The sequence below is a fragment of the Anolis sagrei genome, chromosome 9, assembly GCF_037176765.1.
Source record: "Anolis sagrei isolate rAnoSag1 chromosome 9, rAnoSag1.mat, whole genome shotgun sequence".
Classification (NCBI taxonomy): Eukaryota; Metazoa; Chordata; class Lepidosauria; order Squamata; family Dactyloidae; genus Anolis; species Anolis sagrei.
This window is the reverse complement of record NC_090029.1, coordinates 22,933,732-22,946,284: the sequence shown is the minus strand read 5'-3', so window position 1 is coordinate 22,946,284 and position 12,553 is coordinate 22,933,732. Positions and strand designations below refer to the sequence as shown.

Sequence of the window (12,553 nt, the reverse complement as noted above, 5' to 3'; positions counted from 1 at the left end):
TCTTTTGGCCTCATGTAAGCCACTCCGAGTCCCTTGGGGAGATGGTGGCAGGGTATAACTAAAGTATTATTATTATTATTATTATTATTATTATTATTATTATTTACATACTTATTTGAAAGGGAACCATGTTACTTGACTAGTTATGCCTTTTTAAGGTACTGCAGATCCACCTGGGACATCAGGACAAAAATGCCCTACTCCAGGTTGTCAGGGATTGGGCCGTGTTAGCGGACCCAGATATGGAACATATTACGTGTTTGTATCCAACAGTTATAGGGTAATTTACAGTGGATTGTAAAGTCACTGTGTCACCAAGCACCTTTTTTTTTCAGATAACGCAGCTTCAAAAAGTTCTGATGCAGCTTCAAGTAGTGCAGCAAGTAAATATAAATACATGCATCCACTCTAATATCCTTTTCTTGTATTTGTGGCTTATATAGGGCTTTGCTGGCCTCATTGCCCACAAGGACCCAGTTGCAAAGCTTCCCACCACTGTTTCCCTCCCTGGCTCTGCCCTTAATTAAGAAGTGACCGTCATTTTGGATAAGAAAAGTTACAAATCCTGTGATCGATGGCACAGTCATTGCTTTTGAATTCTTGCCTGTGTTGGAATTCAACCCCTATGTATAGTATCAGTTAGTTAGGCAATCCCTCGTTGTCCAAGTAGGATAGTCTTCCAGGATCAGTGTGCTGGTGGTGGGTCCGTAGGTGACTGTGGAGCCCTATTCTTGCTCTGCATCTTCTCCCGCAGTGAGGGCATTGGTTCCCAGGTGTAAGGTGGTCCCAGTCGGGGTTGGCTTGATGCGCCTTCCTCTTGGCACATTTCTCTCTTTCACCCTCTATTCGTGCCTCTTCAAATTCTACAGCACTGCTGGTCACAGCTGACCTCCAGCTGGAGTGCTCAAGGGCCATGGCTTCCCAGTTCTCACTGTCAATGCCAGAGTTTTTAAGGTTGGCTTTGAGCCCATCTTTCAATCTCAAAGTCCACCAAAATTCCATTTTCCATTCTTGAGTTCGGAGTAGAGCAACTGCTTTGGGAGATGGTGGTCAGGCATCCGACAACGTGGCCTGTCCAGTGGAGTTGATGGCGGAGGACCATCGCTTCAATGCTGGTGGTCTTTTCTTCTTCCAGCATGCTGACATTTATCCGCTTGTCTTCCCAAGAGATTTGCAGTATTTTCCAGAGGCAGCGCTGATGGAATCATTCCAGGAGTTGCATGTGATGTCTGTAGATAGACCACATTTTGCAGGCATATAGCAGGGTTGAGAGGACAATAGCTTTATAGACAAGCACCTTGGTATCCCTATCCTGGTCCTCAAACACTCTCTGCTTCATTCGGAAAAATATGTGTTTCCTAACATACCTGGATGGCCATCTGTTAGGAAGGCTTTAATGGTGTCTTCCTTCCTGGCAGAAGGCAGTTGGACTGCATAGCCCTTGGGGTGTCTTCCACCTCTAGGATTCCATAATACGTGTTTTCTAATGTACCTCCCCGCAGTTGCCTTTCCCTTCACAGTTCCGCACCCGAACAAATACAACTCAAGACAGGTCTTTAATTTACAAAGTCGGGGTTACAAAATTACATGGATGGCATGGAGTGTGAAGAGGGGTTGGGGAAATATCACAATGGAGGGTCCTTTCCCCCTTCTTCACTTTCCTCTGGAGCCCTGAGACAGTCATTGGGATGGAAGTGCAAGATGAAAAGGTCCTTGGCAATGCAAAGTGGGGCACTATGCCCTGTAAAGCATCATAGAAGCAAGTGAAGGGATGCTGCTGTTCCCTGGGCATCTGGGGATGAAGGTAGGAAGAAAGAGTGGGGCGTCATGGGGCCTTGTCGTCCAAAGAGCCATGGGCTGACGGACGGAAACGATTAGGCAGGGCCCTGCAAGGTGCAGCTGAACTCCCGATGGAGGACGTGGAGCAGAATCCTCACCTATACACACACACACACATGACACTCAGAGAGAGAAGCAGGGATATATAGAGAGACACAGACATGGGGAGAGGTCCCTATTGGATCGCCTCCTCGAACCACTTCCGGATGGGCTCCCTGTTCTCGGCCACCCAGGCAATGTTGGCCTTGGTCTTCTCCAGCGCCTGCTCCAGGGCCCTCGTCCCTGAGCCAAAGCCCACGTCCGCATTGTCTGCCTTGAACTGCTCCAGCTGAAGTTGAGGGGAAAATGAGTCAATAAAGGAGCACGGTTATACAGATGAACATCCTACTGGATATGTTGTATTTATTCCAAACTCTACCTATCATAAAAACAAAGGCCATGTTTAAGATCTGGCAGAAAGACATAAAGAAATTTATATGGAAAGACCATAAAAACAGAATAAGCTACATAAATGGAAGGCCGACCAGACTCTGTACCCGATTGTTTCCATCAGTGCCTCGAGGCCACTACTGGATGGTTGCGTGCCAGCAGGTTGAGGGTGAATCCAGCAAAAACGGAGATCCTATGGCTGGGTCGACCGGGCAGTGGGGACATCCAGCTGCCTACCCTGGATGGCGAGGCACTACGCCCGTCATCATTGGTAAAGAGTCTGGGAGTCCTTTTGGACCCTCTGCTGACAATGGAGGCCCAGGTCTCCGCCGTTAGCAGAACCGCCTTCTTTCATCTGCGGCAGGCTAGACGGCTGGCCCCCTCCCTGTCCAGGGACGACCTCGCTACGGTGATCCAGGCCACGGTCATCTCAAGACTGGACTACTGTAATGCCCTCTACATTGGCCTTCCTCTGTCGGTGATCCGGAAGCTCAAGTTGGTACAAAATGCAGCTGCTCGGCTTCTTGCGGGAATTCCGACGAGATGCCACAAAACCCTAATCTTACTACAGCTGCATTGGTTACCAATTGAGCACCGGATCAAAGTGATGGTACTCACCTTTAAGGCCTTGCATGGTCTGGGGCTGATGTACCTGAGGGACCGCCTCACCCCCTACCAACCCCAGAGATCCCTCCATTCTGAGGACCAAGATCTATTGGAAGTCCCCAGTATCAAGACCTTACGTCTAACAGCAACCAGACGCAGAGCCTTCACAGCAGTGGCACCATCACTCTGGAATACTCTGCCACCTGAAGTCCGTGCCCTGCAGGACTTACCAGCTTTCCGCAGGGCATGTAAGACATGTAAGGCATGTAAGACAGGCTTTTAATGTTTGATATTGTTGTTTTTAAATTGTTTTAAAATTGCTTTTAAATTTTGTTAGATTTTAGCTATTCTTGTTAGCCGCTCCGAGCCCCAGGGGAGTGGCGGCATATAAGTTCAAATAATAAATAAATAAATCTCCGTAACAACAAAAAGAGAGGTGGTTTGGCCCTCCCAGAATTACAAACATACTACGAAGCAGCAGCACTTTGCTGGTTAAAAGACTGGGCCACCCTAGAAAACAGGAAATTACTAGCTTTAGAAGGGCACGATCTTATGCAGGGATGGCATAATTATTTGTGGAGAGGGAAAGCCACGAAAGAAAAAAACTTCAAAAATCACTTCAACAGGGCCGCCCTCATCCAGGTATGGGACAAATACAAAGCTAGATTCTACGCTAAAACTCCTCTTTGGTTCTCCCCCAATGAAGCTAACCAGATAAGGGAGATCCCAAGAACCAAGTGGCTTACATACAAGGAAATACGGAAAAAAGAAGGGAAGGAGATAAAAATAAAAACCCAGGAGGAACTCAAAATCTATGATCCACTTCTCTCCTGGTTTCAGTATTATCAAATAAGGGAGAACTTCAAAACTGATCAGAAGATAGGTTTCGAAAAAGATGAAACCTTCTGGGACAAGGTGCGAAAAACAGATACAAAGCTAATTAAGAAAATTTACATTGGGCGAACAATTAGCCAAGCCAAATGGGAAGAGATCTTAATTAATGTTATTATTTTTAATTTGCTATATATTATGTTTTTACATTGTGTTACTGATATTGTGGGATCGAATTGCTGCCTGTGTTAGCCGCCCTGAGTCCCCCCTCGGGGGTGAGAAGGTTGGGGTAGAAATGGTGTAAATAAATAAATAAATATAGAAAATAGATATAGATATCTGGGTTGTTGTAGGTTTTTTCAGCCATGTTCTAGAGGCATTCTCTCCTGACGTTTCATATGCATCTAAGGCAAGCATCCTCAGAGGTAGTGAGGTCTGATATCGATATAGATATCGATATATATAGACTAGCCATCCTCTGCCATGCATTACTGTAGCCCAGTCTGTATATATGTGTTTTGTGTATATGTATATATGTGTTTATATGTGTGTGTATATTTGTGTATCTGTGTATATATGTGTGCGTGTGTGTGTATATATCTATATATATAAATTTGTTAGGGGCATCCAACGAGGAAACAAAACTCAAAAACCTCCCAACGAAACTTAACCAAAATCCCCATGCCCATAACACAACCCACAAGGTACAAACATACCTACTCAAAATGAAAAACAACACAACAACACACTCACAAAACGGCAAAAGAACAAAACTCAAAAATCCCCCAACAAAACTTAACCAAAATTCCCGTGCCCATAACACAACCCACAAGGTACAAACATATCTACTCAAAATGAAAAACAACACAACACACTCACAAAATGGCAAAACAACAAAACTCAAAAATCCCCCAACGAAACTTAACCAAAATCCCCGTGCCCATAACACAACCCACAAGGTACAAACATATCTACTCAAAATGAAAAACAACACAACAACACACTCACAAAACGGCAAAAGAACAAAACTCAAAAATCCCCCAACAAAACTTAACCAAAATTCCCGTGCCCATAACACAACCCACAAGGTACAAACATATCTACTCAAAATGAAAAACAACACAACACACTCACAAAATGGCAAAACAACTGAGCATGGGCATTGGCGCCCAGCCGCAAGTTCCATCGCGCGCGCACATGGCCTTCCGGCCAACGTTCCCTCTGCGGAAACCATGCCCACTCCAAGCCCCGCCGCGCCGCTTCCCGCACACACACACACCCTGCCGCACACACACACACAACCCCACGCTCCATCACTCCCCCCGCCGCTGCACACACACACGCAACTCCACACTCCATCACTCCCCCCACCACCGCACACACACGCAACCCCACTCCCCCCGCCGCCGCACACACACACGCAACCCCAGGCTCCATCACTCCCCCCCCCCCGCCGCACACACACACGCAACCCCACGCTCCATCACTCCCCTGCCCCAATCTTACCTCCTTTTACTTCAGGCCACCTCCAAACCCCACCCCGCCCCTTCCCGCCCTGTCAAAATCTAGGAAAGACAGGAAGGAAGGAAAGAAGGAAGAAAGAGAAAGGGAGGTAAAGAAAAAGGGGGAAGGAAAGTTAGAGAAAGAAGGAAGAAGAAAAGGAAAGAAAAGGAAAGATGGAAGGAAAGAAAAGAGAGACAGCAGAAGAGAAAGAAAAAGGGGGAAGGAAGGAAAGAGATAGAGAAAGAAGAGGAGAAGGAAAGATGGGAAGGAAGGAAGGAAGGAAGGAAGGAAGGAAGGAAGGAAGGAAGGAGGGAGGGAGGGAGGGAAAGAAGGAGAGAAAGAGGGAAGATTGGCCACAGCAACACGTGGCGGGTAAAGGTTGTTATTTCTATTATTATTATTATTATGCTATTGTTCCTCTGAGGCCCTTTTAGGGGGAATGGGAGAGGTGTCAGGTCCCAGAGGCAATGCATTGCATTATTGTTATTGTTATGATGGTGGTGAAATAAAAGGAAATAAAAAGTGAAAGAAGGAAGCAAACAGGGAGGGAAGAAAGGCAAAGGAAGAAAGGGGGAAGGAATGAAGGAAAAAGAGAAGGATGAAACCAAGTAGTGAAAGAAGGAAAGAAAGAAAGAGGGAGAGAAGGAAGAAAGGAGAGAAAGGGGGAGGAAAAGGGGGAAGGAATAGGTAGGGACCTCTCTTTCATAATAGTCCAGATATCTACCTCAACTTTGATAAGTTTTACTATAGGCCACAGCAACGCGTGGCAGGGCACAGCTAGTATATATATATATATATATATATATATATACACACACACATATATACATGGGTGCATATATGCGTGTTTGTGTAGATGTGTATACATGTGTATATATTTGTGTGTTTATATGTGTATATGTATATTGTGTATATGTGTGCTTGTTTATATCCATATTTGTGTTTATATATGTGTATATGTATGTGTGCATGTTTATATTTGTGTGTGCATGTGTATATGTATATATGTGTGTGTATGTAGATGTATGTGTATATGTGTATATTTGTGTGTGTTTCGGTATATATATATATATACACGCATGTGTGCATGTGTATATGTATATGAGTGAATGTGTGTGTGTGTGTGGTGTATTTTTGGGGTTTTTGAGTCAATTTTTTTGTATTTTTAGGGGTGATGAACACTCATTGGACTGTTAGGTGTATTGTGTCAAAATTTCATGTCAATTCGTCCAGTGGTTTCTGAGTTATGTTAATCCCACAAATGAACATTATATTTTTATTTATATAGATAATAGATATAGTGAGTGAACTAATCAAAAAAATTTTTTAAAAAAAGCTATCTCTCAGTAAATAAAAAAAGGGATTGCTCTGCCCAAAAGGGAGAAGGTGGCTGAAAGGATAGAAAAGAGAAAACCCAGAAAAGAACAGAGAGAATGGAGCCGAGAGCTGAAGTGATAGGATACTCACAGTCAAAGGAGGAGTGCTCAGATCTGGATGCGGAAAGAAAGATCAGAAGAAGAGCAGAGGAAGAAGAAGAAGAAGGGAAGAGCTGGGATGAGAAGAACTAGAGGCAAGCAGCAAAACATTGCAAAGAGAACCCCAGAGCAAAGGCAAGCCAAATGTCGCTCTACCCACTTATGTATACTAAAACACACACACCACAGCTATGTTCCTCCCCTTCCTCTTCTTCTTCCTCCCACCTGGCACAGTCCTTACCTGCTGGAGTTCAAATTCAGAGGAAAACCTCTGTGTCACGCCTTGGATGAGGCTGGAGAAGGAGAAAGAGCCTCCGCCGTACCTAGCGCCAAAGGAGGAAAGTGGGCAAGGTGTTTGTCAGTCTAGACAAGCAGCCACGCAGGCAGCCCCCCACCCCAATAACCCCCACCCCACACTCACTGCTTGAAGAGGGTCTTCCAATTGGCACGGACAAAGTCCCACACCAGGCTCTGCCCGACAACGTTGCTGGCAATGCTGGTGATGGTGGAGGTGGCATCCTGCCGGCGGATCAGGTCACTCAGCGTGTACTGAAGGTATCTGCCAGGCAAGAGAAGGAGAAGCATATGGAGAAGGAAGGCCCAGACTATGCCTATATATGTTCCTATATTATTATTAGTATTTAATAATAATAATAATAATAATAATAGTAATCTTTAGTAAGAGGCAAAATATTTATATGATCTGAAGAGAAACCAGAGAATAATAATAATAATAATAATAATAATACTATTTATTTAAATAAATGCTGGGCTGGGAAGAAATCCCTAAATGGATGGCCCTTGGGGCTCCCTTCCAACACAATAGGGAAAGCATATTCATTAGTTTAGAGGCTGGATGGCCATCTGTCAGGAGAGTTTTGATAGTGCCCTTGGAAGAGGGGAGTTGGACTAGATGGCCCTTGGGAGTCCCCTCCAACTCTAGGATTCTATGAAAACATGGAATTGGTTAATATTGGTTTCTATTGGTTAATAAGAGACATTCAATGAGATAAGTGTTTTGTCAAAACTTTTTTTAAAATCCCTAAAATCAGTAGATATATGAATATTGCGGAAAGTTAGGTGAAATTATCCCCTGTCATCTTGTGTCATTGTACAGAAAATTTAATGAGATAGCTCATGTCGTTTTTTAAATAAACGTTGTTTATAGAAACTTTGAAAATTCCCCAAAAATCCATAGATAAGTGAAATATTCTGAAACTTGATGGGCTAACAGTGGTATATGTGTTCTACCATTGTAGCAAGTTTCATCTCAACCTCTGTAAAAAAGAGGGAGAATGGAGCCATGAATATTCCCTAATTATAGTAATTATGCACAGTAGTAACAAAAATAGTAAAATTTCGTTACTCTCATAATAGTAACAAAATTTTCACTAACTATACTTTAGAAACACTTTAGAAATGAATCGCCAGCACCTCCTAATTTTGTAATGACTTTATCGATCGCACATGCCTAGTATATCGTACATGCCTAGTATATCGCACATGCCTAGTATATCGTACATGCCTAGTATATCTACATATATACATGCATACATACATATGTATGTATATATGTGCATGTGTATATACACACATATAAGCATACACATATATAAATGTGCCACACTCTATTCTACTTAGAGACCAGGCATCCCTCCGTGGCTCACCTCTGGAGGATCCAGATCTCCTGGCTGCAGGCCAAGGCACTGCGGAGCTTGTCGGCCTCGGAAACGATGGTGGCATTGCGGAACATCTCCCAGACGAAGTCCCAAGCATCCTCGCCACCTGTCCGAATGGCAGTGCAGTAGATGCTGGAGCGCAGGTTGGGTGCAATCCTGGAAGAAAAAGAAGGTAGGTGGCCTTGAGTTGGGAAGGAGGCAGCTCCCTTAGGCCAGATGCTGCTCTCCAAGGTTCTGAACTGCACATCAATTCAATGTGGCACTTTCCTTAGTTACTCCACCCAGAAAGGTGTCTTGATCAATTAAACCTGTTGCAAAAAGATCTGCCTTCAGCATTTGATTGGGGAGGGAGGGAACTCTGAAGGTTTTTGAGCTAATAGGGCTGTGCAAAATAATTGTTACTCCTTGTAAGTCAGATCAAATTAGTTAAAATAATGCATATGAATCAATATTCTGTAACATTTGGGTTCCCCCGAAGGTCAGCTTAATTTTCAGTATAAGCATTAAGCAACTTTAGCAAAAAGGTCATTGCTAATGTTTACCTTAAGACCCAGGCTGCTTTTTTGCCAGTAGCACAAATTGGGGTGGGACTAGAAGAGTTGGGCAGGAAACTGAGAACACAGCATTCTGGGAAATGTAGTTTGGGAAAACAAGGCCCCTTGTGGCAGAGAATTCAAAAGGCCCTGCTCAAAACTATATTTACCCGAGTGAAGTGGTAGCAGCCACCTGTTCAGAGTCTAATCATAATAAATAAAATTATTGAATGTGCAAAGAGGACTAAAGAAAGTAAGTAATAGTATAAATCTGTGCTAAGTTGAAGTTAAGTGATTCATTGTGTATCATAATTGTATAATCTGCCCTGAGTCCCTTTCGGGAGATACAGCAGAATATAAATATATTATTATTATTATTATTATTATTATTATTATTATTATTATTTGAAACACAACAAGATGAGTCCACAGCAGACACTCTGCTGGCTGTTGTATTGGATCACACGTCGGACACTTCCCAAGTGTCTAGGATTGTGTGATGTATCGGCGGATAATGTGAGTAGATCCCAGTAAGGTGGCCTTTTGCAGCGGGCAGATGTTAATTTTGTCAGCGCCGATTGTGTTTAAGTGCAGGCCAAGGTCTTTAGGCACTGCATCTAGTGTGCCAATCACCACTGGGACCACCTTTACTGGCTTGTGCCAGAGTCTTTGCATTATTATTATTATTATTATTATTATTATTATTATTATTTATTAAGGCATGTATTCAAGGGGATTGTTATTGTGGCTTTTTTTTTGGAATGAAAATGTTTTGTCTAAACTTTTAAAAAGCCTCAAAAATCAGTAGATGTGTGCATCTTGCTAAAAATTGGGGGGATTAATGCCCTGCTTATCTTGTGCATTGTATATAAAATTCAAGTAGTTAGCTCTTGTAGTTTTTTTAAATATATATATTGTTTGTAAAAAAAAATCAAAATTTCCCCCAAAATTAGTGAATGAGTGTAACATTCTGAACCTTGGTGGGCTAATAGTGGAAAATATGTGGTACAATTATAGCAAGGTTCATCGTGATAGCTCTAAAAATGAGGGAGAAATGACCCCCTGAAGTTTGCCCACTTGCTCAATCATAGAATCATAGAATCAAAGATTTGGAAGAGACCTCATGGGCCATCCAGTCCAACCCCCTGCCAAGAAGCAGGAATATTGCATTCAAATCACCCCTGACAGATGGCCATCCAGCCTCTGCTTAAAAGCTTCCAAAGAAGGAGCCTCCACCACACTCCGGGGCAGAGAGTTCCACTGCTGAACGGCTCTCATAGTCAGGAAGTTCTTCCTCGTGTTCAGATGGAATCTCCTCTCTTGTAGTTTGTAATTACTTAATTACTCGTCATAGTAACAATTTTTTTTTACTAACAATACTTTAGAAACATTTTAGAAATGAGACGCCAGCACCCCTTAATTTTGGAATGAGTTTTGAAACATTTTTCTCATCAATCTCACAGCCCTACTAATTAATGAATAAGAGGGACTGGCCGCCATCCCCAACCAGGGAATGACCATGAAGGTGGCACTTACGGGTTGACCGCCGGGTTTGCCCTCCAGGCATTGAAAAGTTCAGTGGCCAATTCCTGGCATTCGGGGATGCCGTAGGAGCAGGCGGTGCTGATGGCCGAGATCTCGTTGTACCTGAGGAAACAGGAGTGCCCCCAAAGAGTCCTTGTCTTTTCTTAATTGACACCCCATTTGCCCATTCCTAACACTGCAATGCCAGGAAGCTTGACCAAAAACAGACCCAATAAAAAACAGAAGTTTAGACAGGCACTTTTGCTCCGCAAACTCACTGATCCATGAGGCCCGAGGGGATGGTGGTCCAGTTGGAGGTGATGTTCTTGAAATGATTGAAGAGAGGGGTGATCTGTTTCTGGATGTACTTCTGTTGAGGGAAAGCAGGACACGGTTCGACTCACTTTGTAGGCCTTGCTCCCATTTGCCTTCAAGGTGGTGGCACGGTTGATTGGAAAACTACAGCCAAATGTACCGCTATAGGATGTCCCTCCCGCAGAAACAGTTTTTGCAGTTTAATTAACTTTTCCCCATGTTTTTATGATAGAACCAATTAGGAAATGACATTTATAACCAAGGAACAAAAACTGTGCTACATAGATTAACTATTATTACATTTTACATTATTATTTTATAAACATATTATTTTAACTTATCATTATATTAATATTATATTTTAAATTATTTTATATGTAATTATATTATTAATATTATTTTAAATAATTATTATTTTATATACTTAAATGTAACAATATAGTAATCTATGATACTAATATTGTCCTATGCTAATAATATATAATGTGTGTATGTGTGTGTATGGAGGTTCCAGTGGCACAGTGGGTTAAAGCACTGAGCTGCTGAGCTTGCTGATCTAAAGGTTGCAGGTTTGATTCCGGGGAGCAGCGTGAGCTTCCACTGACAGCCCCAGCTTCTGCCAACCTAGCAGTTCGAAAACATGCAAATGTGAGTAGATCAATAGGTACCACTCCAGTGGGAAGATAACGGCGCTCCATGCAGTCATGCTGGCCACATGACCTTGGAGGTGTCTACGGACAACACCAGCTCTTCGGCTTAGAAATGGAAATGAGTACCACACCCCTGAGTCGGACACGACTGGACTTCATGTCAGGGGAAAACCTTTACCTTTTACCTATATATATATATATATATATATATATATATACACATATAATATTGTATAATATCATAATGTAATACAATATAATACTAATAATAATACAATATGATAATAATAATATATTATATGTAATATTCTTAATAATATTGCAGTATAGTGGTACAGTGGAATACAGTAATATATAATACTAGTAATATAGTATTATAAGGTAAAGGTTTTCCCCTGACATTAAGTCCAGTCATGTCCAACTCTAGGGATTGGTGCTCATCTCCATTTCTAAGCCGAGGAGCCAGCATTGTTCGTAGACACCGCCAAGGTCATGTGGCCAGCATGACTTCATGGAGCGTCATTATATAATATAGTAATATATAATACTAAAATTATGCTATGTTAATAATATAATATATTGTCTCCTTCACTGTGAGAAGGGTGGGATATAAATGTCGTAAATAAATAAATATTATATTATATACGTATTTCATATACAATTATATTATTAATATTATATTGTATATTATTACTATTATTTTATATATGCATTATGTTATTAATAACATATTTCATATTATTTTAAATAAGCATCATTTTATATGTAAATATATTATTAATATTATATTTTATATTAGTATTATTTTATATACGTACATTGTGTTTTGTATTATTATTTTATATACTACTTATGATGTGCAATTATATTAATATTATATTTTATATTATTTTATATACTTATTATTTTATATACTTATTGTCATCCAGCGCCCCTCCTCCAGAGCTTTGGTCCACTCTGCCTCGAGGGGGCAATGCTCACCCTCATGGGCCCATAGACATCTGAACGGTCAAACATGAGCCTGAAGTAGCCCAGGTTGCTGAGGGCGGCGTCCCAAGGCAGGTAGTCGGTCTCGTTGGCCAAGTAGCGCGTTGTGTCGAGGGCCAGGATGGTGCTGACGTGTCCAGCTCTGGAAAGCAAAGAGCCATCCCCACAATAAACCAAGAGTC

The 12,553-nt window shown here is 42.1% G+C and overlaps 1 protein-coding gene across 1 annotated transcript in view; it reads right to left on the bottom strand.

The window, feature by feature from the left end:
- Window positions 1-1,537: 1,537 nt before the first annotated feature.
- Window positions 1,538-12,553, bottom strand: part of ANPEP (alanyl aminopeptidase, membrane) — a 40,392-nt gene continuing 29,376 nt past the window's right edge. Inside the window, exons 15-21 of the mRNA XM_067471369.1 lie at window positions 12,366-12,513; window positions 10,698-10,789; window positions 10,432-10,542; window positions 8,351-8,518; window positions 7,105-7,242; window positions 6,925-7,006; window positions 1,538-2,167 (exon numbers count right to left, since the gene is read on the bottom strand). Of these exons, the coding sequence (XP_067327470.1) occupies window positions 2,015-2,167; window positions 6,925-7,006; window positions 7,105-7,242; window positions 8,351-8,518; window positions 10,432-10,542; window positions 10,698-10,789; window positions 12,366-12,513 (892 nt within the window). The 3' untranslated portion in view covers window positions 1,538-2,014. The remainder of the gene's footprint in view (window positions 2,168-6,924; window positions 7,007-7,104; window positions 7,243-8,350; window positions 8,519-10,431; window positions 10,543-10,697; window positions 10,790-12,365; window positions 12,514-12,553) is intronic.